Source organism: Dermacentor andersoni, chromosome 5, assembly GCF_023375885.2.
Source record: "Dermacentor andersoni chromosome 5, qqDerAnde1_hic_scaffold, whole genome shotgun sequence".
NCBI classification, from domain to species: Eukaryota; Metazoa; Arthropoda; class Arachnida; order Ixodida; family Ixodidae; genus Dermacentor; species Dermacentor andersoni.
In genome coordinates this window covers 3,165,883-3,188,373 of record NC_092818.1, presented here as the reverse complement: position 1 = coordinate 3,188,373, position 22,491 = coordinate 3,165,883, and the positions used below count along the sequence as shown (strand labels likewise).

General features: G+C 48.8%; 1 protein-coding gene across 2 annotated transcripts in view; it reads right to left on the bottom strand.

Moving 5' to 3' along the window:
- The window catches only part of Zpr1 (zinc finger protein Zpr1), a 50,537-nt gene extending 42,234 nt beyond the window's left edge, over nt 1-8,303 (bottom strand). The window contains exon 1 of one of the 2 annotated variants that reach the window (XM_055070096.2): nt 7,368-8,303. In XM_055070096.2, the coding sequence (XP_054926071.1) occupies nt 7,368-8,093 (726 nt within the window). In that variant the 5' untranslated portion in view covers nt 8,094-8,303. The remainder of the gene's footprint in view (nt 1-7,367) is intronic. The other variant, XM_050177352.3, reaches the window with a different exon arrangement.
- Nucleotides 8,304-22,491: the final 14,188 nt, after the last annotated feature.

The window sequence follows — 22,491 nt, the reverse complement described above, 5'->3', positions numbered from 1 at the left end:
ACCAGTAATACCTGTCTTGTATCCTCGATAGCGTCTGGGAGAAACCAAGGTGCCCGGCGGTCGGATCGTCATGTAGGGCGTGCAGTACTTGCGTTGTCATCCTCGTCATCTTGCGGCGGCGGGTCAATGGGGGCGCGTGATAGGCAATCGGCATCTGAGTGTTTTCGTCCGGACTTGTATGTTACAGTGATGTAGTATTCTTGTAGTCTGAGGCTCCACCGTGCCAGCCGTCCTGAAGGGTCCTTTAAATTCGCTAGCCAACACAAAGCGTGATGGTCGCTGACGACTTTGAATGGCCTGCCACATAGGTACGGGCGAAATTTCGCTGTAGCCCAAACGATGGCGAGGCATTCCTTTTCGGTTGTAGAATAATTGCCTTCCGCTTTTGACAACGACCGGCTAGCGTAAGCTACCACATGTTCATGTCCATCTTTTCTCTGGTCTAGGACGGCACCGAGGACTAGGCTACTGGCGTCAGTGTGTATTTCGGTATCGGCGTGCTCGTTGAAGTGCGCAAGTACGGGCGGCGACTGCATGCGTCGTTTGAGTTCTTGAAATGCGTCAGCCTGCAGCGTTTCCCACTTGAACTTGATGTCACATTTAGTTAGCTTTGTCAGCGGCTCAGCGATGCGTGAAAAGTCCTTGACAAATCGCCTGTAGTAGGCACATGGATGCTATGGATCTACGAAGAAATCTACGCACTGCCTTCTTATCGATGGGCTGCGGGAACTTTGCAATGGCAGCTGTCTTCTGCGGGTCGGGGCGGACTCCAGACTTGCTGATGATGTGGCCTAGGAACAGAAGCTCATCGTAAGCGAAGCGGCACTTTTCTGGCTTCAGAGTAAGCCCTGATGACTTGATGGCCTCTAGTACTGTCGCAAGCCGCCTCAGTTGATCGTCGAAATTTCCGGCGAAAACGACGACGTCATCCAACTAAGCGAGACAGGTCTGCCACTTCAATCCTGCTAAAACCGTGTCCATCACGCGCTGGAACGTTGCAGGCGCCGAGCACAGTCCGAATGACATAACCTTGAACTCGTAGAGGCTGTCTAGGGTGATGAAGGCCGTCTTTTTGCGATCTCTTTCGTTGACTTCTATTTGCCAATAGCCAGACTTGAGGTCCACTGACGAGAATTATTTAGCGTTGCAGAGCCGATCCAATGCGTCGTCAATCCGTGGGAGGGGGTATACGTCCTTCTTCGTGATCTTGTTCAGACGATGATAATCGACGCAGAAACGTAGGGTTCCGTCCTTTTTCTTCACCAGGACAACAGGGGATGCCCACAGGCTTTTCGACGGCTGGATGATGTCGTCGCGCAGCATTTCGTCCACTTGTTCTCTTATAGCTTTATGTTCTCGCGGCAAAACTCGGTAAGGGCTCTGGCGAAGTGGTCGAGCGCACTCCTCGGTGATGATGCGATGCTTGGCGACTGGTGTTCGTCGAATCCTCGATGACGTTGAAAAGCAGCCTTTGTATCGTCGGAGCAGACTTCTCAGCTGCTGTTGCTTAATCACGGGGAGACTTGGATTAATGTCGTAGTCTGGTTCGGGAACTACGGTCGTCGGGGTAGATGCGACAGAATCCGAGAGGACAAAGGCATCGCTGGTTTCCACAATTTCCTCGATGTATGTGATCGTCGTGCCCTTGTTGATGTGCTTGAACTCCTTGCTGAAGTTTGTCAGCAACACTTTCGTGTTTCCTCCGTGCAGTCGAGCGATCCCTCTTGCGACGCAAATTTCACGGTCGAGCAGTAGACGCTGGTCGCCTTCGATGACGCCTTCTACGTCAGCGGGTGTTTCGGTGCCGACCAAAATAACAATGCTGGAGCGAGGCGGGATGCTCACTTGATCTTCGAGCACACTCAAGGCGTGGTGACTACGAGGACTCTCCGGCGGTATCGCTTTATCTTCCGACAGCGTTATTGACTTCAACTTCAGGTCGATGATTGCGCCGTGTTGGTCATTGAAGTCCATACCGAGAATGACTTCTCGTGAACACTGTTGGAGGATAACGAAGGTGGCAGGGTAAGTCCGGTCACGAATGGTTATTCTTGCCATGCAGATTCCAGTCGGCATGATGAGGTGTCCTCCAGCGGTCCGAATTTGAGGGCCTTCCCATGCAGTTTTAACTTTCTTCAACTGCGCGGCGATGGGTCCACTCATGACGGAGTAATCCACTCCTGTGTCCACTAAAGCGGTGACTGCGTGGCTGTTGAGAAGCACGTCGAGGTCGGTGGTTCTTTGTCTGGCATTGCAATTAGGTTTTGGCGTCAGATCACGGCTGCATCGTGTTGAACTGAAGCTGAAACGTGGCATCGTCAAGTCGTCTTTCGTCAGTGTAGTCTTGGCTTCCTGACTTCGTCGGGACGGCGGCGCGTCGTTATTATGTCGAGATGGTCTCTTCGTCGTCTTCGTCGGCGGCGGAGGATCTTCGTCAGTTCGACGAACAGCCACCGCATCTCCATCGATTGCTGCTTTTAGTTTTCCGGATATGGGCTCGCTGACCGGCCCCTGGCTGGGCCAGTGTATGGTCGACGCTGCGACGACAGGTAGCGGCCTGGTGACGGCGAACGGGATGGTCGTCGAGGGCTCCACTGAGTAGCGGCGAGGTAGTCGGCAATGTCACAAGGGCGTTCACCTTCCCGAGGGCGCGTTGCATTGACGGCGAACCCTCGCAATCCCAGGTGACGGTATGGGCATCGGTCGTACACATGGCCGGCTTCGCCGCAGTGGTAGCAGAGCGGGCGGTGGTCGGGGGCTTGCCAAATGTCCGTCATCCTCGCGTAGCTGCGCTGGGCGACGGGTGGGCGTGCTGGCGGCAGCGGCGGTGGACGACAGAATTGCGGTGTTACAGGGCCCTGGCGTTGTTGCGGAGGGGGACCTTGACGGCGGCGTAGGTCATCGCTTCCGGCTGAGGTTGCGGTGATCGTGGTTGCACCTCAGGGACTCCAAGCGATCGCTGAACCTCTTCTTTGACGATTTCAGCGATTGGATCCACTTGGGACTGCGTCCTTGGGTAGAACTTCTGCAGCTCCTCTCGTACGACCGCTCTGATAGTCTCACGTAGATCGTCGGTAGCCAGTGATTGAACCCCGGCGTAGTTTGTAGAGTTTGTGCGGCGATCGAATTGCCGGTTTCGGATCTCGAGTGTCTTCTCAATGTTCGTCGCCTCACGAAGAAACTTGACGGTCTTCGGTGGGCTTCTTACCATTCCGGCAAAAAGTTCCTCCTTTACACCACGCATCAGTAGGCGGACTTTCTTTTCCTCGGCCATATCCGGGTCGGCGTGGCGGAACAAACGGCTCATTTCTTCCGTAAAGATGGCAACGTTCTCGTTCGGTAGCTGCACTCGGGCGTCCAGCATAGCTTCGGCCCTTTCCTTGCGCACGACGCTTGTAAAGGAAGCGCAGGAAGCCGCTACGGAACAGGTCCCACATTGTCAAGCTCGACTCCCTGTTCTCAAACCACGTTCTGGCGGCGTCTTCTAAGGCGAAGTAGACATGCCGCAGCTTGTCGTCGGAGTCCCAGTTGTTGAATGTCGCGATTCGTTCGTAGGTCTTCAGCCATGCTTCCGGGTCTTCAGTTGCTGCTCCATGGAAGGTTGGTGGGTCCCGAGGTTGTTGTAGGATAACGGGGGACGCTGGGGTAGCCATTGGGGTTGTCTTGACCACGATCTTCTTTGTCGTCTCAGGTAGAAGTCCGTGCTCTGGGGGCAGTCCTTGCAGTCTGCGGCTAGCATGCTGGTCTTGCGCGATGTTGGTTCTGTCCTCGGGCTTCAGGCTTGGATCGCGGCTTTGTGGGGGCGTTCGGTACATGAACGCACAAGCAGCTCCACCAGATGTCACGTGGCAGTGACGGAGAAGAAAGCAGCAATACGGTGGAATACAAAACTAGCTTTTATTGGGCGAACCTGTGCCCACAAAAACAGGCTACACTTATAGCACAACGATAGCGGCGAACACGGTCGGCAATCGTCGGAAATCTGATCAGCGGGTCAAGCGCGTCGGCTTTTAAAGAACAGTCGTCGAATGTTCCAGACTAATTATTCGGACCCGCGTGCCTTCCACAAAGTTCTACACCATTCGCGTCAGGTGATGAAATCAGATAACATAAGGTTCGGCAACAAGAGACAGCGGATAGAAGCATCGATAACTTTCCAGAAACTTCGGATACATGCAGGCGCGTCCCACGCTGTGCGATTACATTTTTTAGGCGGCGAAACGTGATTGCCCGATAAAGATAAGTACACATGTCAATATCTTGATAACGCTATCACCTAAGGCTTTCTCTAAGCAGCTAAGTTAAGTTATGGGATTTTACGTGCCAAAACCACTTTCTGATTATGAGGCACGCCGTAGTGGAGGACTCCGGAAATTTCGACCACCTGGGGTTCTTTAACGTGCACCTAAATCTAAGTACACGGGTGTTTTCGCATTTCGCCCCCATCGAAATGCGGCCGCCGTGGCCGGGATTCGATCCCGCGACCTCGTGCTCAGCAGCCTAACTCTCTAAGCAGCTGTCAACCTTACTCAGGTAAATATTGCTAATAATAGGGGCTGTTCTTAACAATATTTATTCTTAGCCCCTATTCTTAGCAATAAGCTAGGTAAGATATGCGCTGCTGTACAGAGGAAAAAGGAGCAATACTACCAAGTATGTGCATTAGTGCCCCCTCTATTACGCTCACCCCTAGTGAAGTCACATATCTAAACAGATAGAAATCGTAATGTTAGTTTTTTTCCAAGTGGCCATGCTCTTAGTACAGTGACTTGTTGTTAGAACACCCCTTGTGACTGCCTTTCATTTTTTGCGCATGCCCTCTCTTGTGTATATACACACGATGTGGCAACGCAATAAAATATTGTTGGAAGTCAGCGCTGTGTATGTCGTCTCTCGCAATCCTTGTCCTTCGCGCTGTACGTTATTTTTGATCCCAGTCAGAATTTGGTAATGCCTGCCGTATGCATACCAGCTCATTCTTATTCTTCTGTAACTTTCCTTCTCATGGTCAGGGTCAGGTTTGAGTAATTGACCTAGATAAACATGTTCCTGTACAGACTCTAGAGGCTGGCTGGCGATCATGAATTCTTGTTTCCATACTATAAATACAGCAAATTTGCATTAACACTAATCCTACTCATTTGTTCTACATGGTTTTTCCACTCATAAAGAATCTCGGAATTAGATCTTCATGGGTGACCGAGTGCATAGGAGAATATCGGTCAAAAACCTTAAGACAAAATAAAGCATAGCAACATCGCTACCCCTTGTAGAGTTATACAGTGACAAAATAACATTATTCAAATCATGCCCATTGATTGAAGACTAGTGCACTCAACAAAACCATGGTAACATTTTTATGCAAGAAAGTTGCAAATGCAAGATCAGTTCAAAGTCTCAAATTCCAAGTACTGCCTGTAGCAGTGACATATTTACATAACATTAATCCGACTTTAGTACTTGCTATAAACGCTACAGAATCATAAAAAAAAAACTGCATCTCTTTCTCATAGTCTTTGTTAAGATGGAACCACCCCAGCTATCCCAGCTCAGTTTTGATGAGCTACAAGATCAATATGATGGCAGTGCAAGGAGTAAACCCCCCAATACTCGACAATATAATTAAAATAGTGATTGTACATTTCACTAAATGAAGCTTGCAGAACGAAATGCACATGTAAGTATAGTTACACCAGCCCACTCTCCAGCAGCAATTCGATATGTATATCAGATTTGACCGAAATTTAATCGAGTACACGAAGATCACGAAAACAATGGAAATCATCTTTGATTTACGACCAAAAGATATATTCATACATGCTCTGCTGCATTACTGTGTAAAGTTGCATGGCATCTTTCCAATAAACTTAATTCGAAGTGCAGCTCCCGTGAGTCTTTGTCTCTGTCCTCGTCAGTCGCACTGCAAAAGCTTCTGTGTCAACAATGAACCTCAAGTGGCCAAATGTTTTATGGTGTATAGTGTTGATGAGTGACGCCCCTTTGAAACGAGGCGGTGGTGTGAGCCACCACGCTCCAGCATATACTATTCAGGCTCATATGCGACTTTACTATCGTTATATGGGCATGTTTTACTTTCAACTCCTTAATGTCACCTTATTAAGGTCGGGGCATCGAGCAATCATTGCGCAATGAATATTAAATAGCATTATTCCTCACATGCCCAAGCTCGATCATACCACTACCTTACTGCAAACGTACAAGCATACGATGGGTACGTTCGATTCGCCTGCATCACTTGAACCAGTTCGCGAGGTGCTGCACCATGCCATTCGTTTCAGTGGTGCAGCAATGGCGCCCGCAGAACCACGACGTTCGTTTCAAAAGGTGCAAGACTGGTTCATGATTTTGCTGCAGCCGCTCCACTGTCAGTGCCGACTTGGTGCAGGCGTACAGGTGCGAAGCAGCGGCGCAGCAGACGACGCAGCACACGGACACGAGCACCGTTAAAACCCCGCTTACACATGTCTGATGTGTCTACGCAACTGTGGTGTGTACTACGCCCCAAAAACTGATCATACCTGCAGTTCAGGAACTCTCAAACTTACGCACTCCGTGCACACTAGTCTGACATAGGGTACGTTCGATTCGCTTGCACCACTTGAACCAGTTCACGAGGTGCTGCACCCTGCCATTCGTTTCAGCGGTGCTGCAATGGCGCCCGCAGAACCCCGACGTTCGTTTCAAAAGGTGCAGGAAAGGTGCAGGGCTGGTTCATGATTTTGCTGCACCCGCTCCACTGTCGGTGCCGACTTGGTGCAGGCATACAGGTGCGAAGCAGCGACGCAGCAGACGACGCAGCACACGGGCGCGAGCACCGTAAAAAGCCCGCTTACACACGTGTGATGTGTATACGCAACTGTAGTGTCTATTTACGCCCCAGAAACCGATCATACCTGCAGTTCAGGACCTCTCAAGCTTACGCACTCCATGCACATTAGTCTGACATAGCATAACGTCTACACCGCGTCTGCACCTTTGCATTCGTTTCGAGTGTTTCACTAGACCTGCACCTCCGGAATCGAGCTGCACAGTTTCTGAAATTCTCGTGAACCGCCGTGAACTGGTTCACTTTGGTGCAGGCGAATCGAACAGACCCATAGCATAACGCCTACACCGCGTCTGCACCTTTGCATTCGTTTCGAGTGTTTCGCTGGGCCTGCACCTCCGGAATCGAGCTGCAGTTTCTGAACTTCTCGTGAACCGCCGTGAACTGGTTCACAGTGGTGCAGGCGAATCGAACAGACCCGATGCATCAATGCAGTTCCCGGCGCTGAACACTGTGCTGCAGTGGAAAAACAATGCGCACAATGATGATCGCACAATGTGTGCTTTGCAGCAAAGCTAACCTGCGTGAGCTTCATCCGCGTCTCGCACGGCGCCTGGCACTCGCTGCAGCTGGTCGCAAAGCCCAGCACGTCGTCGCGCAAGTCTTGCTCGCTGGACTCCGACGAGGCAACAATGCCCAAGGAGGAGTCCTGGTCGGCTGTTCGCTGGTATCGGCGCACTGTCATAGACGGGTCGGCACCAGGAGCTTGCGGGTTCTCCACAAAACTGTTGCCCGACGGGTCATCCAAAATGAGACGGAACGGCGTTTTCAGCTCCTGCAGCTTCTTCAGCCGGGACACAAAGTCCGAAAGCTTATCACGACCCTCGCCTTCTGAACAGTCGGCCATAGCGGTTTCCAGGCCTAGAGCCACTCGCTGCAACACACCTTCGACAGTAGTGACGCTGCCTTCCTGCGTTCTCGCGGGTATCTCGAGTTCCACTTCGGGCACCACCACCGCAGCATCTTTTGTCTTCACCACCTGTCGGTTCAAGTCCTGCTTGGTGCGCACAAGAAGCTCGAAGCGGATCCCCGTCGGCTGAATGGTCGCAGCTGGCTGCAGATCGCTGTTCTGCCAACCGCAGTGCTCACAACGGAAAGACATCACCACGACTTCCTTGTAGAAAGGAATTTTGATGAGCAGCAACCGTGTGATGCCGTTTTCCCGGCATTGCAGGCACAGGCTTTCCAGTTCCGTTACCTGCGGATCATCGCCAGAGAGAGCAGGAAACAAACCGGTGTCTACCATGTTTCCTCTGCTGACAACCGAAGAAATTTATCCGTGTACTTCGTCCCGTTTCATTACACCTAGAAGAGCGCAAAAATGCAACCGCTTAGCGGTCGCATGATCCGCATATATCTCTTCAAGGCGTGCACACGCACGTGGGCACGATTTGAGGGAGCACCACAGCGCACTACAGCTATGCCACGCCGAGACCGGCGACCATGCCACCTGAACATCGCCCCCGAGGGCTCCGTGGTCGCTGCGCATGCGTTAGCTGAGAGAAGGTGAGAAAGGAGGACAAGTTGGCTTTACCGGATCTGACGTCACATTGTTGTTTGTTTTTGCTTTTATGAAATAACTACTCTCGAACTGAGACGGCATGGCTCGCGTCTGGTTCGCGCGCGTACGTATGGATGTGGTCCGCTTTTAGTTTTTGGCGAATGCTTAGAAGCTTCAAGTTGCGGACACTGCGGTGGGCCAGGGCTTGATGACATTTGTTGCCCAGCTGCTGGTGCTACCGCGACGTACTTGGAACAACGGTAAGCGTTGTGCGATTACCCGTTCTCTTGCTGACACGTAAAAAACCGGTTGCGCATTCGAGCTGTGGTCGATGTGATCTCGAAATTCGAAGGAACACGAAACGGTTGTCGCAGGTCCCGCAGTGATCGCAGTATAATTTATTCGTTCGTGCCTTCAACGCTGCAGTTCCTACGCGTTGCACCGATGTAAAAAAATGAACAAAAAAACAGCGACATCTTCCACGCGCCAGAAATGCATGCACTCAACTAGCGTGGATGTCGTCCTATGATGTTTATCGCGTTCTTAAGTCTATTTTTCTCCATCTCTATAGGATGACTACGCTATGCCCTTCTTATTTACCCATGCAGCGCATTGCTGCATTTAATTACCTTTCTCACTGCTGACCGCGGTATGGGCGTCAGAGGCTTTCATTCGTTGCAGTGAGATAACGAAAGCGTATTTCCTTCACTTAAAGCTTCTTAGTAGCTCCTTTGCGAGCCGTGGAGTTAAATCATACAATGCGTACGTTGTGAGCGAGCTGGTAAACGAAACCACTTTACTGCTGCTGCTACTATCACTTTTACGGGAACTTTCAAAATTAAACCTATATGAGTATGAATCGGCTCACCAAACTTTATATGCACGTCCGTTGCTTTCGTTCATAGATCATGTGCGTAGCTTTGCAACCGTGACCGATATTGTAAAAACAGCAAGAAGACAGATGGCACAAGTAATGTGTCTGCTTTAATTGTTGTATGTGCTGTGTTTAGAATATCAACCAACCCCGTGCAGTCGTGCTGTTTACAGCTAAAACGTGTTTTTTCTTGTTGCATGAGGAGCATTTGCTTCTAATTGTGGCAGTAACGTTGTGAATTGTCCTCGGCCCAGATCGCTGACTGTCTGCGAACTTGTCTAATTTGTTTCACTTTGCTGCTGTCTTTACAGCTTCTGCTTATTTCCTCTGCCTGCACCTTATATTTGTTGTTTGTCAAGACCTGTGCCTGTCTCTGCCTCGTTGAAGACAAATGGACACAAGTACTGGTTGCTGTTGGTTTGATGTGTGCTCAGTCTGAGCGTGGTATGTATATCCATTTGCTAAAAGGGTATGCAGCTGCGTCTAATGCAGGTACTGCTCATCTAAAGGTAGATTTAATAAGTAGTGGTTTGAGTGGGAATTAGTTGCTTTGAGTGATGTATGACACCAGAGAGTTATTGTTCTAGAAAGGTGACAAAGCTGGTCCACAAATTTAAGGTATGGAGATGCTTAACCATTTAAGTGTTCTAAGTTGCCATGAAGTATTACACACATTTAAAATTTCAGTTGCAAAAGACATAGTAGAAGAAGAATCCAGAGGATTTGCTGCCAGATGTCTTGCGACAATAAACTTCAGAAAGCATTATAGTGTGAGCTGCCAATGATTATCGTCAGCTAACCCATTTTTCTATATAGTCACTGTTGCTTCATTGTCTGTTGCCATCACATGCTTGTTATAAACAAAAAATTGAGCTGCATGATTCCCCTGATTTTTCTCGCTCATAACATACAAATGTTTTGATTTCGGCTGCCTTGGGGCCTCATGGTAGAAAACGAGTGTTTATTAGCCAGTTGTCAGCTTCTAAGATCGTGTGCTTTGTAATGTGGGTGTTTTAAAGGATACTACACGTCTGCCATCATAACTGTGAGTGCTGCTGCCTAGCACTCCCATGGCTTTGCTTAGTACATATGCGTAGCTATCCAAGAAAATTGACATCGGGACAACTACCGTTGAAGCTCACTTGGTAGAGCATTGCAAGCACAAGGCCGAAAACGTGGGTTCAGCTTCGTTGTCTCTTATGCAAAGCATTATCATGAGCTGTCTCCTGGCTTCTTGGTACATCCGGTCAGATAGGCTCAATAACAGTTAGTAACGTGCCTGATGGTGGGTCGTTAATCTGGGTCCTTAGTGCAGCAGCCCAATTCTTTACCCATTAGGCTAAATATGCATGCATAGTGCGCCAGATTAATCTCATTGGTTCTCTCGTAGCATCTAATTTTTTCAGATGTTATGTGACACAGAGTTTGGGATTCACCCGTTTCAGCTCAGATGCAACAAAGCAGGTGTTGTGTCTATTTCGGTGAGAAGTGTGTGCAGTTGTTTTGGTTTCCCTGTGTTGACGTAGTGTGCTTTGCATTTCATGTGGTGTTAGGCATTACCTCAATTGCTGCTTCAATGCTGTGCCCATAAAAGCAGTTGTAGGTAGGTGCTCAGGAGTAACGGGAAGCTCATTCTTCCTCATTCTCTCTTGCATACAGCAGGTAGTGCGTCCAGTTTAGTGCCATGCACCTGTGTGGGGCATTTCCTCGTTCTTATTCTGCTGATGTGTTGTACATAGGGGGAAAGTCAATCCTCTACATCATGGTTGTCAGTGCTGCTGAATACAGTGCAGTCTCAGTCTCGCCTTGAAATGTCATAAGAGGTGACATCTGGGGGTAAAGTAGCATCTTGCTGTACCTTGTCATCGGGCATAGCCAAGGTTGTGGTTGCACAACCCAAGGATCCTGGAACTTTCTGTGGGACCAATGGCACCGATGTTGAAAAGTGGGTGGCTATGTACGAACGTGTGAGTGGAATCAACAGATGGGACCCCACGCGTGTGCTAGTTAACCTGTTGTTCTACCTAAGAGGCACGGCAAAGGTGTGGTATGAAAACCACGAAAAGGAGCTAACCAGCTGGGACCAATGCAAAGAGAAGTTGACAGAGTTGTTTGGCAAACCAGCCGGCCGTAAAATTGACGCAAAACAGGAATAGGCCTCCTGTACCCAATCTCCCACGGAGTCCTATCTCTTGTACATCCAAGACATGCTGGCACTTTGTCGTAAAGCAAACACGATCACGACATGACAGAAGCTGAGAAGGTCGGGCATGTGCTGAAGGGTTGCTGACGACGCCTTTAATCTGCTCATGTGCAAACAAAAGCTGCTCTACAGTTGATGTTATCTTTAAAGAGTGCCAACAATTCCAGCACGCCAAAAGCCGATGCGTCTTGCAACCATTCGCCAGACTTCCCACTACTGCTGCAACGCCAACGTGTGAAGATCAACCCACACAGCAGCATGCGTCGCCATCGGAGGATGTGGTGCGAATCGTTGATGTGAACTGGATGCGATGGCGCCTGCATTTCTGTTTGCCTATCCCTGATGCTACAACATTTTCAGTCCCCTTCTTACAAGCCATCATTCACCAGGAACTTGAAAACATTGGCTTACGTTCTGTCTGTGCTGTTGCCAATCCCAGAGCTAACAAACGCCCTTCTACTATTTTTGCTCCACCCCGACGCTTCTCTCCGCGTTATCGCAACCCGACTGAGTAGAGCACTGCGGACGACCAGCCGATATGTTTCACCTGCTGCCGCATTGGTCATGTCGCCTGATACTGTCACAACTCGTGGCCCTTAACACTTCGCATGCCGACCAACCTGAGCCGTTGTGATGAAAATGCCCGCAATGTTTCGCCCACCGCCGAATCTAACAGCGCCAACTCTGCTAGGAACATGTGGTACAGTCGCTCACCATCGCCGCACGGACACCAGTCTCGTTCACCGCAAACACGTCGCCCATCTTCGCTTTCGCCACAGCCACGTCGCCTTTCGTCCCCTGTGGCGTTTGGCCGCACCCGTTCGTAAAACTAAGAAATGCAGCCCTCGGAGGTGGTGCTGCATTGCCTAATGCTGCAGCAAATCCTCTGTCTATGCACACAAGGAGAAGTGTAATTGGTGTTAAAATAGACAGCATAGCTGTCCAAGCACTCATCGACAGTGGAGCCCACATACCTGTGATGTGTGCTAGCCTGCGTAGTCGTTTAAAGAAGGTCCTCACCCCAGCAGCTGCCCGAGTGCTTCATATGGCTGACGGTGGAATGCTGGTTCTTGGAATGTGTACTGCAAGTATAGCTGGCCGCCCTACTTCTGTTCTCTTTACTGTGAGCAACATCTTCCCTCACAACGTTATTCTAGGATTTGACTTTTTATCCACTCGTTCTGCTCTCCTCGATTGCACGGCCGACGTTCTTCAGTTAGAACTGCCTCAACTCGCCGATGCTCCTTCGTGATGTGCGTCTGTCACTCGAAGCAGTTACTTACGTCACTTTGACCGCCCAGCCACAGTTTCCTGATGGTGAATATGTGCTTGGCCCCATCATCGATGTGCTTTGAACCGGTCACGGTTACTAATAATGACATTGTTTTACCTCTTCTGAAATTGAGCCTGTGCCCTCAAGTGATTCCGGCCAGCATGTTCTTGGACACCGTTTCTAGTGGTTCTGAATTTGATATTGTGAGTCTGAATTCTGAGAGTGGTTTATTAGTGCCAATCGCAGTGCCCAGCTCTGGTTCCTTAACGGACGACTTTGCGAAAATGACTGCACTTAACCTCACCTCTGCACAGGCCAGGGACATACGTCTCCTGCTTGAATCGTACAGTGGAATCTTTGATTTCGGCAACAGGCCTTTAGGCTGAACATCTGTTGTTCACTACCATATAAACACTGGAGACACAAATCCTATTTGTCAGCGTCCCTATCGTGCATCGCATGCTGAACGTCGAGTCATCCAATCAGAGGTGGGCAAAACGCTCCGCAAAGGGGTCATCGAGCCATTAGCCAGCAGCCAGCCCTACGCCTGTCGTCCGTGTGAAAAAAGAAAGATGGTGCCTGGCATATTTTCGTCGATTATTGCCACTTAAATGAGATCACGCGAAAAGACGTCTACCCACTACCATGCATCGATGACGCCTTGGACTGCTTGCACAGAGCTAAATACTTATCGTCCATCGATCTTCGATCCAGCTACTGGCAGATTTCGGTTGATGAAATGGTTGGAGAAGACAGCCTTCATCACACCGGATGGCTTATATCAATTCAAAGTCATGCCCTTTTGCCTATGCAATGCTCCTGCGACATTTGAACTTGTGATGGACTCTCTTTTGCGATGCTACAAATGGACCACCTGTCTTTGTTACCTTGACGAAGCTGTTTTTTCTCCCATGTTGGGCAGCTGCCTTACCCGACTCACTGCCATTATTGCGGTCTTCTGAAAAGCTGGCCTCCAACTCCACGAAGTGTCAATTTGGGCACCGTCAGATTACCGTGTTGGGGCACCTCATTGACGCATCCGGTCTCCAACCAGATTCGGAAAAAGTTCGTGCCATACGAGTTTCCCTGTGCCACATTCTGCTTCTGACGTGCGCTGCTTCTTCGGCCTGTGTTCTTACTTTAATCATTTCATCAAAAACCTTGCCAACATTGCTCGGCCTTTGACAGATCAAAAAGAAGAACACACCATTCTCATGGGGCCCGGAGCAGGCTCATGCGTTTGCCGCTCTCATCAGGTTTCTGACCACCCTTCCCATACTTGCCCACTTTGATCCATCTGCACCGACCGAAGTCTACACTGGCGCAAGCAGCCATGGCATCGGCGCTGTTCTCGATCAACAGCAGAATGGTACGGAGTGCGTGATAGCTTACGCCAGCAGCCTGCTGTCACCTGCCGAGAGAAATTACCCCATCACCGAGTGGGAGTGCTTCGCTTTAGTTTGGGCTGTTGTCAAGTTCCGGCCATATTTGTACGGCCGTACATTTTCGGTCGTTACAGACCACCACGCACTCTGCCGGCTGTCTTCCCTTTGGGACCCAACAGGACGGCTTGGTGGCTGGGCTTTGTGGCTCCAGGAATTTGCATTTATTGTCAATTACAAGGCTGGATGCCTCCACAAGGACACTAACTGCCTCTCGTCACCCCGTGGATCCACTTGATCCTTCTGTGCAAGATCCGGTGACCTGCGTGATGGCTTTCACTGACATGACTGACATGCGCACCGAACAACAACGCAACGAGTCCTTACAGTCCATCATTGCCGGAGTGCAATCACTCCGACAGCACTGACGGCACATGCTGCATGTTCTTGCCACGCAACGGCATCTTCTACCACCGCAATATGAACGCTGATGGCCCTGAGTTGCTCCTTGGCCGTCCTCATCATGTGCAATCTGTTGCTCTTGAACAACTTCACAATGCACCGACGGTGGGACACCTTGAAGTTTTGCATACATACGATCATGTACAATGCCGGTTCTTCTGGCCAGGTCTCTACTGCTTTGTGCACTGTTATGTCGCAACTTGCGAATTGTGTCAGTGCCGGAAGAAACCTCCCCTACCACCTGTCGGATGACTCCATCCAGTTGAAGTTCCCTGTGAACCGTTCTCTCGCTTAGGCCTTGACTTACCTGGCACTTTTCCGACGACGACTAGAGCTAACAAGTCGACTGCCATCGCTACTGATTACATGACACGCTATGCGATAACAAAGGCGTTGCCGACTAGCTGTGCAACAGACGTCGTCGATATTCTCCTCCACGACGTCATTCTCCACCATGGTGCACCTCGACAGTTATTACAGACCGCAGCTGCTCATTCTTGTCTCTAGTTGTCGACGGCCTCGTCCGCTCTTGTGCCACTGAGCATAAGCTGTCCGCCTACCACCCACAAACAAACGGTCTTATGGAATGTCTCAACCGAACGATCACAGAGATGCTGTCGATGTAGGTCTCCAACGATCACCGCGACTGGGACACCACGCTGGCCTTACTGCCGTTTGTGTATAACTTGTCCCGACGTGACACTGCAGGATATTCACCCTTTTATCTTTTGTATGGTTGCAACCCCACTTTGCCCTTTGACATCATAATCCCTTCTGTGCCACGTGTTGCAACTGACCATGCTCATGAAGTCATCGATCGCGCTCACAGGGCATGTCAAGTCGCCCGATCTCGTTTATTAGCCCCGCAGCATATACCAAAAGAGTTATGACTGATGCCATCGCGATTTTAAGTTTGCACCAGGTGCTTGGATGCTCCTTAGGTCACCATGTCGTCGGGTTGGCCTCTTCCAGAAGCTTCTCTCTCACTACACAGGGCCTTATGAAGTCCTAAGTCAAGTTAACAACGTAAATTACGAGATTTCACCACTTCAGTTTGATGCATCCTCAAGTCTGACGCCTGTTGATGTCGTGCATGTTTCGCGGCTGAAGCCGTACTTCGCTCGCGACTCTTTGCCTACCATGAGCCAAGACGGCGCTTCACCACCCGGGGGTCCTGTTACGGAAGGATGAAAAAAGAGAGGAAGAAGACTGCAGCACGCTGGCTGCTGCGTGCTGTTGGTGGTCAGCCATCTTAACTACTCTGCCTCATCTTGTATATTGACACGTGTACTTCTTTATCTTTATTGGGTGACCACTTCTCGCCACCTAACAAGTGTTATCGCACAGCACAGGACGCGCCTGCATGTAAAAGAAGTTTCTGGAATGTTATCGATGGTTCCATCCACTGTCTTTCACTGCAACTTGTGTTATCTGATTGCATGTGTGCGCGACGCGAATAATGTGGAACATTGTGGAAGGCACGCAGGTCCCAGTGACTGCTCTGGAACATTCGACGACAGATGTATAAAAGCCGATGCGCTTGACCCGCTCATCAGATTTTCGACGACCGCCGATTGTGTTCGCCGCTACCATCCTTCTTTGAGTGTAGCCTCTTTTGAGGGCACAAGTTCGCCCAATAAAACGCTTGTTTCATCAATCATAGTTTTGCTGCCTTCTCAACCGTCACTACCACGTGACAATATATATTGTAAATACAGTCTTTCTATACTCCCAACATCCCCGTAACAGTATGCTTTGCCTCTGGCATGTTCATGATCTCCGATGGTATATAAAACTGATGCAGACTAAGCTTCACAAAGAATTATGTTCCGTCTCTTCCTTACAGGCTGCTGTGTTTCAGCTAAATCTGCTTTTCCTGTGTCCAGTGGTCTTGTCGCTCAATTAGTGCTTGCCTATTTCTGTTACACTGCAACCTCTCTTCTCCTCTCTCCTCTTGTCCTCCTGTCCTTTTACACTGCTGCAAACTTTTAGATTTCAATACTCGAATGATTAATACAAAGATTGATGCTACCATATATGTGACGGCTGTCATGACGGCAATAATTTAGGTGGACCTGAAACTAAATGAAAAAACAAAAAACAAAACAGGCATGTGTGAATAGGAATAACTTCCTTGTGACAAAACTGACTCCATGCTAAACTTTGCCTCAAGGAAATTGGTCTTAAAAGTCTCAAACCCATTTGCGCATACTGCATAAGCCAAGTTTTCCACTCGTCAAAACAGCAGCCGCCACACAGTGTTAGGAAAGAGGCAAAGAAACCATGCCTTTGCATTCGTACTCTCCTCACAAAGCTTGTGTCATATATGCAATCACTCACCATACACAAACACATTGGTCAACACTGCAATGTTTGGAAGAACCCGAACCAACACTATGTAGCCATTTACCTGCAGTATGCCTCCTGTAACATGAATCCCCACTGTGCTTGGAATCTACATAACTTTTTTTAATTTCTCAGGCATTTGGTGGTAGAGGCCAATGCATTAGACAGAAATCCTGCTACACTGCAGCAATGTTCAGAATGTAGTATGAAGTACTCTGTCTGGCTGGAAGTTGAAGATAGAAATTGTATTAGTCGTTAAAATGTAGTAGCCAGTATTGAAACTACACATGCACTCAAGGCTGAGCCACATCATGAGAACACGGAAGAGCAGACACACACTTGAGCTGCGTTGTGTAGCTTTACCAACAAGCCCAGCTGTACACTGAAGTAAGGCATGTTTTGGGCTAGTCAGCTCGTAGCTTCAGCAAAATTTTAAACTCTGCGAGGAAGACAGGACATGAACAAAAACATAGATGCATGCACAAAGTGTAGACTTCCGACTGGCTTTGTTTGGTGAAGGCAGAGAGTTTATAAGGTTCTTCAATATGGCAAAACAAAGAACATTCGCAATGAAGTTGTGCACGAGGAAGTGACAAAAAATAGCAAGGCCACCTGTGCATTCAGAGCGCAGTAGAGTCCCAATGTGCCCATCTAAGAATTCTATTTCTTTCCTTGATAGGGATCAAGAAGGTGAGCTAACTTAGTTGTCACACCTTTTAGCGATGTGGAATGCCTTGATGACTTCTCTTTCTGTTCTTGAGTTTGCCTTCGAAAGGAATTTATTCTGTTCCTCATAAGGCAGGCAGCTTTTGCTGTCGCAGCTCCTGCACTGCAAGAGGAGATTCTCAAGGAAAGAATTGAAGTCTTAGATGGGCACATTAAGACTCTCCTGCACTCTTAATGCATACATGGCCTTGATATTTTTCGTCAATACCTCGTGCACAAATTATTTGCAATTGCTCCTTGTTTTGCTATATTGAAGTACCTTATATATTCTTTGCTTTCACAAAATAAAACCAGTTGGAAGCCTGTGCTTTGTGTGTGTCTATGTTTCAGTTCACGTCCTGTCTTCCTCGCGCAGTTTAATATTTTGCCTAAGCAGTTGTCTAGCTTGTGTATACGATGAGTAATTAATATTATGATGACTGCAGCACAGCAATGGTCTAGTGGCATAGTGTCGACATAGTATAGAGATGGTACTAAGTTAAAAATTTGGAAATGCCATAAATTGTGCAATCAACCCTTATCCCTCGATTTCCTACAGCTGCAGAGCACTTGACCACTGCAGCAGTCAAGCATGCTGTATATTGGGCAGTGCCAGGAATTGCGAGATCGAGACAGGCTGCCACTAGAAGTTCCTTGGGCCAGGTGATAACTCAAATACATCCAAATATTTCTATATTTCACTATATAAACCTTTGTAGAATGAGGAGAGAGAGAGAGAGAAACTTTATTGAAATTGTAAAAAGTTGAAGGAGGGGTGGTCGGAGCCTCTCATTCCAGGGCCTCACTGGCCTCTGCCACCTGCCTGACCTGGCTAATTAAGGACTTTTGTCCTGCCAGGTCGGAGCTGGCGAGCTGTGCCTCCCACTGCTCCATTGTCCTACTGGCATTTGGCCTATGAGGGTGCTTAGTGCACTCCCAGGTTATGTGTATTAGGGTAGGTATGCCACCGCACCAAGGACAGTTGGCCCTATAACGAGTGGGATACATGGCGTTTAGCAACTTTAAATGGGGGAACACCCCGGTCTGTATTTTACGCCAATCGGCGGCCTCTTTCCCGTTAAGTTGTGGGTGAGGTGGCGGGTATTTTCTTCAGACTCCACGCTGATCAGCAAGGATGTCTTTGGCATTTAAATTGGTGGAATTTTGTGAGGGGTAGTGCGGGTGGTTGGGGTTAGAAGAGGACGCCGTCGCTCGGTTAGTGAACCCTCGAGCTAACGCGTTAGCCTTTTTGTTCCCCTGTACCCCCGCGTGGCCCGGGCACCAGAGTAGGCGATGATGGTGGTTGAAAGATTTGGGGATTATCGCGGGGCTAGCCGCAGTCACATGCCCCTTGAGAAACATGCGACATGTCTCCTGGGAGTCCGTGACCACGACCGAGTCCCTTTGCGAACGCTCCGCGTGAGCGAGTGCGATCGCCACTGCTAATATTTCAGCCGAGGTGGGGGATCCCGCCGAGGCCGACGCAGTAATATGCTGTTGGCTGATAGCGTTCACGACTGCCAGGGCGTACCTCCTTTGGTAGCGCTGCCCAGTCGCCTCTGCATACAGAGCTGCGTCTGTGTAGTACGTGTTGTACCTATGGTTATTAGAGTAGGCTGATTGAATGTGTTGTACGTGTGCTTTGCGCCTTTCTTTGTTGTACTCGGGATGCATATTCTTTGGAATTGGGGCTACTGTAATTTTGGATCTCATCGAAGGAGGGTGAGGTACGGCCTGCTCTGTGAGATAAATGGGGTATGCTGGGATATTGAGTCTAGCCAATATTGCCCTACCAGTTTTTGTGAAGCTGAGGCGCTCCCTCTGCCGCATCAGGGTGGCTTGCCTCAGTTCGTCGAAAGTATTGTGCACTCCCAAAGCTAACATGCGCTCCGTTGAAGTACATTTAGGCAGGCCCAGAGCAGCTTTGAAAGCGGTTCGGATTATTGTGTTAGCCTGCTTTTCCTCCTCCCTGTTCACGATTTGGTACGGTAAGCCATACGTTATTCGACTAACCACTAAAGCCTGTACGAGCCTTAGGGTATCGTCTTCTCGCATTCCCGCTTTTCGATACGTCACGCGACGTATCATTTGGGCTATGTTGTTGGCTGTGGATTTGAGGGTCTTGAGTGTCTGTACTGCTCTCCCGTCGCTCTGAAGCCACAATCCCAGGACTCGCGTCATGGGTACCTCTCGGACTGATTGGCCCTCAACCACGATGTTAATCGATCCTCTGGATTTGTAGCCTTTCGCGTGTATCTGGATAACCTCAGATTTTTCGGGTGCGCACTTCAGGCCACTCCATCTAGAAAATTTCTCCACCGCTAATACTGCACTTTGGAGCGTATATTCCTTATCCCCTAGTGAACCTCTGCTCGTCCACAGCGTGATGTCCTCTGCGTAGAGCGTGTAACCTAGGTCGGGTATCCGATCCAGATCGCGCGCGAGGCGACACATCGCCATGTTGAAGAGAAAATGAGGAACTTTTCAAGGGTGAAGTTGTTTCACACAAAGGAAAACTATTACTAAATAGTGACCAGTTCCTTTTGTTTTGTAAGCCGGATTGCATGTGTTTGGCATTGCTTACTGACTCTTAATTATTCTCGCTGTCCAATACAAGCATATGCACTCACATATGTTTTCAAACAAAATTATTGTGTGGAGCCATGTTTGTGGTGGAATAAAATTGGTCCCAATACAGAGCTTTGTGCCACACCAGATCTTACTAGCGATCGCGGAGAAGAAAGTTAATTAGTAGTTACAAATTGGTACCGGTTAGTTAAGAATTTACTAATCCAATTCGTAGTCCTGTCAATTCGAAGTTTACTGTCGTTTGTGTATCGGACCAAGCCGATGTCCCCTGGCCTGGGCGGTCCCTGGCGCTTCACCTAGTGGTGGCCTTTGAAAATAGCAGTGTGGCACCAGTGGTTGCATCAGGATCTAGGCTCATGAAGATAGACAGCAACGTGCACAGGGCAAGGAGTTTGGTGGCCTGGTACTCGTCACATTTGTGGAGAACACTATAGTTTTTGCGAGTCCTAGCCCCTACCTAGGGCACCAGTCTGTGCACTGCGCGTGTGTATATATATATATATATATATATATATATATATATATAATATGTTGTGCAGGATTGCTCGTTGGCAGCACGTGCTCATGCAGCAGCTGACGGGCCTTCGATGTGTTTCGCCCTGGTAGTGCGGTCGTCTTTGTGGTTCTAGAGCTGCGCTGGCATTGCCCAAGAACAGGATATATCGGCATGGTGCAGAATTGCAGAGTGGGGCGCTCCATTCTATTCCCACTTCATTCCTTCAGAGTTGTGGTTTATGTGATTCCAGTCCTTTTGTTGGGGTTCTGACAGTTGAACCATTCCCACTCCTTGAGTGGTCGAACTAATCTGCTCCAATCCTCCAATTACAGTAAATAAAACGCTTTCTGTATAATTACTTACTACTTGCGCCCCGATGCGATAGCGTAGAGGTAGAGCATCTGCCTCACGTGCAAAAGGACTGTGATTCAAATCCCGGTGCCACGCAATTTTCCACTGGACAAAAAAAAATCCACATGTTGATACAGCTGTATAAACAGGCCTGGTGGCCTGACCCCGGTGACCAGAACCGGTAATGCACTCCCTCACCAGAGCAGGATTGGCCACCTTGGTGCAGTTCTTGGCCAGTCCTTGACCTTCTGTATGAATAGAACAATCAAACCTCGGCCCTCAGTCCCCAGCAGCTACTAAGCAACTGACCATTGCGGCGGTCAGACCTGTGATGCAGCAGAGCGTGCTAAGAATCTCTGGATCTGGACAGGCCGCCATTGGAATCTGAACCTGGCAATGTTTAACGCTAGAACGTTTTCTAGTGAGGAGAGTCTAACAGTGCTATTGGAGGAATTAGCGGGCATTAAATGGGATATAATAGAGCTCAGTGAGGTTGGGAGGACAAATGAAGCATATACAGTGCTAAAAAGCGGGCACATGCTGTGCCACCAGGGCTTAGCGGAGAGACGAGAACTAGGAGTCGGATTCCTGTTTAATAAGGATATAGCTGGTAACATACAGGAATTGTATAGCATTAACGAGAGGGTGGCAGGTCTTGCTGTGAAACTTAATAAGAGGTACAAATTGAAGGTCATACAGGTCTACGCCCCTACATCTAGTCATGATAACCAGGAAGTCGAAAGCTTCTATGAAGACGTGGAATCGAGCTAGGTAAAGTCAAAACAAAATACACTATACTGATGGGCGACTTCAATGCCAGGGTAGGCAAGAAGCAGGCTGGAGAAAAGTCATTGGGGGAATATGGGAAAGGTTCTAGGAATAGTAGGGAAGAGTTATTAGTAGTTATTATTAGTATTAGAATGGAATAATTTGCGGACAATGAATACCTTCTTCCGCAAGCGGGATAACCGAAAGTGGACGTGGAGGAGCCCTAATGGCGAGACTAAAAATGATATAGACCTCATACCCTGTGCTAACCCTGGCATCATACAAGATGTGTATGTGCTTGGCAAGGTGCGCTGCAGTGACCATAGGATGGTAAGATCTCGAATTAGCCTAGACTTGAGGAGGGAATGGAAAAAACTGGTACATAAGAAGCCGATCAATGAGTAAGCGGTAAGAGGGGAAATAGAGGAATTTCGGATCAAGCTACAGAAGAGGTATAGGGCTTTAACTAGGGAAGAGAACCTTAGTGTTGAAGCAATGAACGAAAATCTTATGGGCATCATTAAGGAGTATGCAATAGAAGTCAGTTGTAACTTCGTTAGACAGGATACCAGTAAGCTATCGCAGGAGACGAAAGATCTAATTTTAATACCACCCCTTATACATAGCTTTCATTGATTACAAGTGTTTGATTCAGTCAAAACCTCAGCAGTCATGCAGGCATTATGCAATTGGG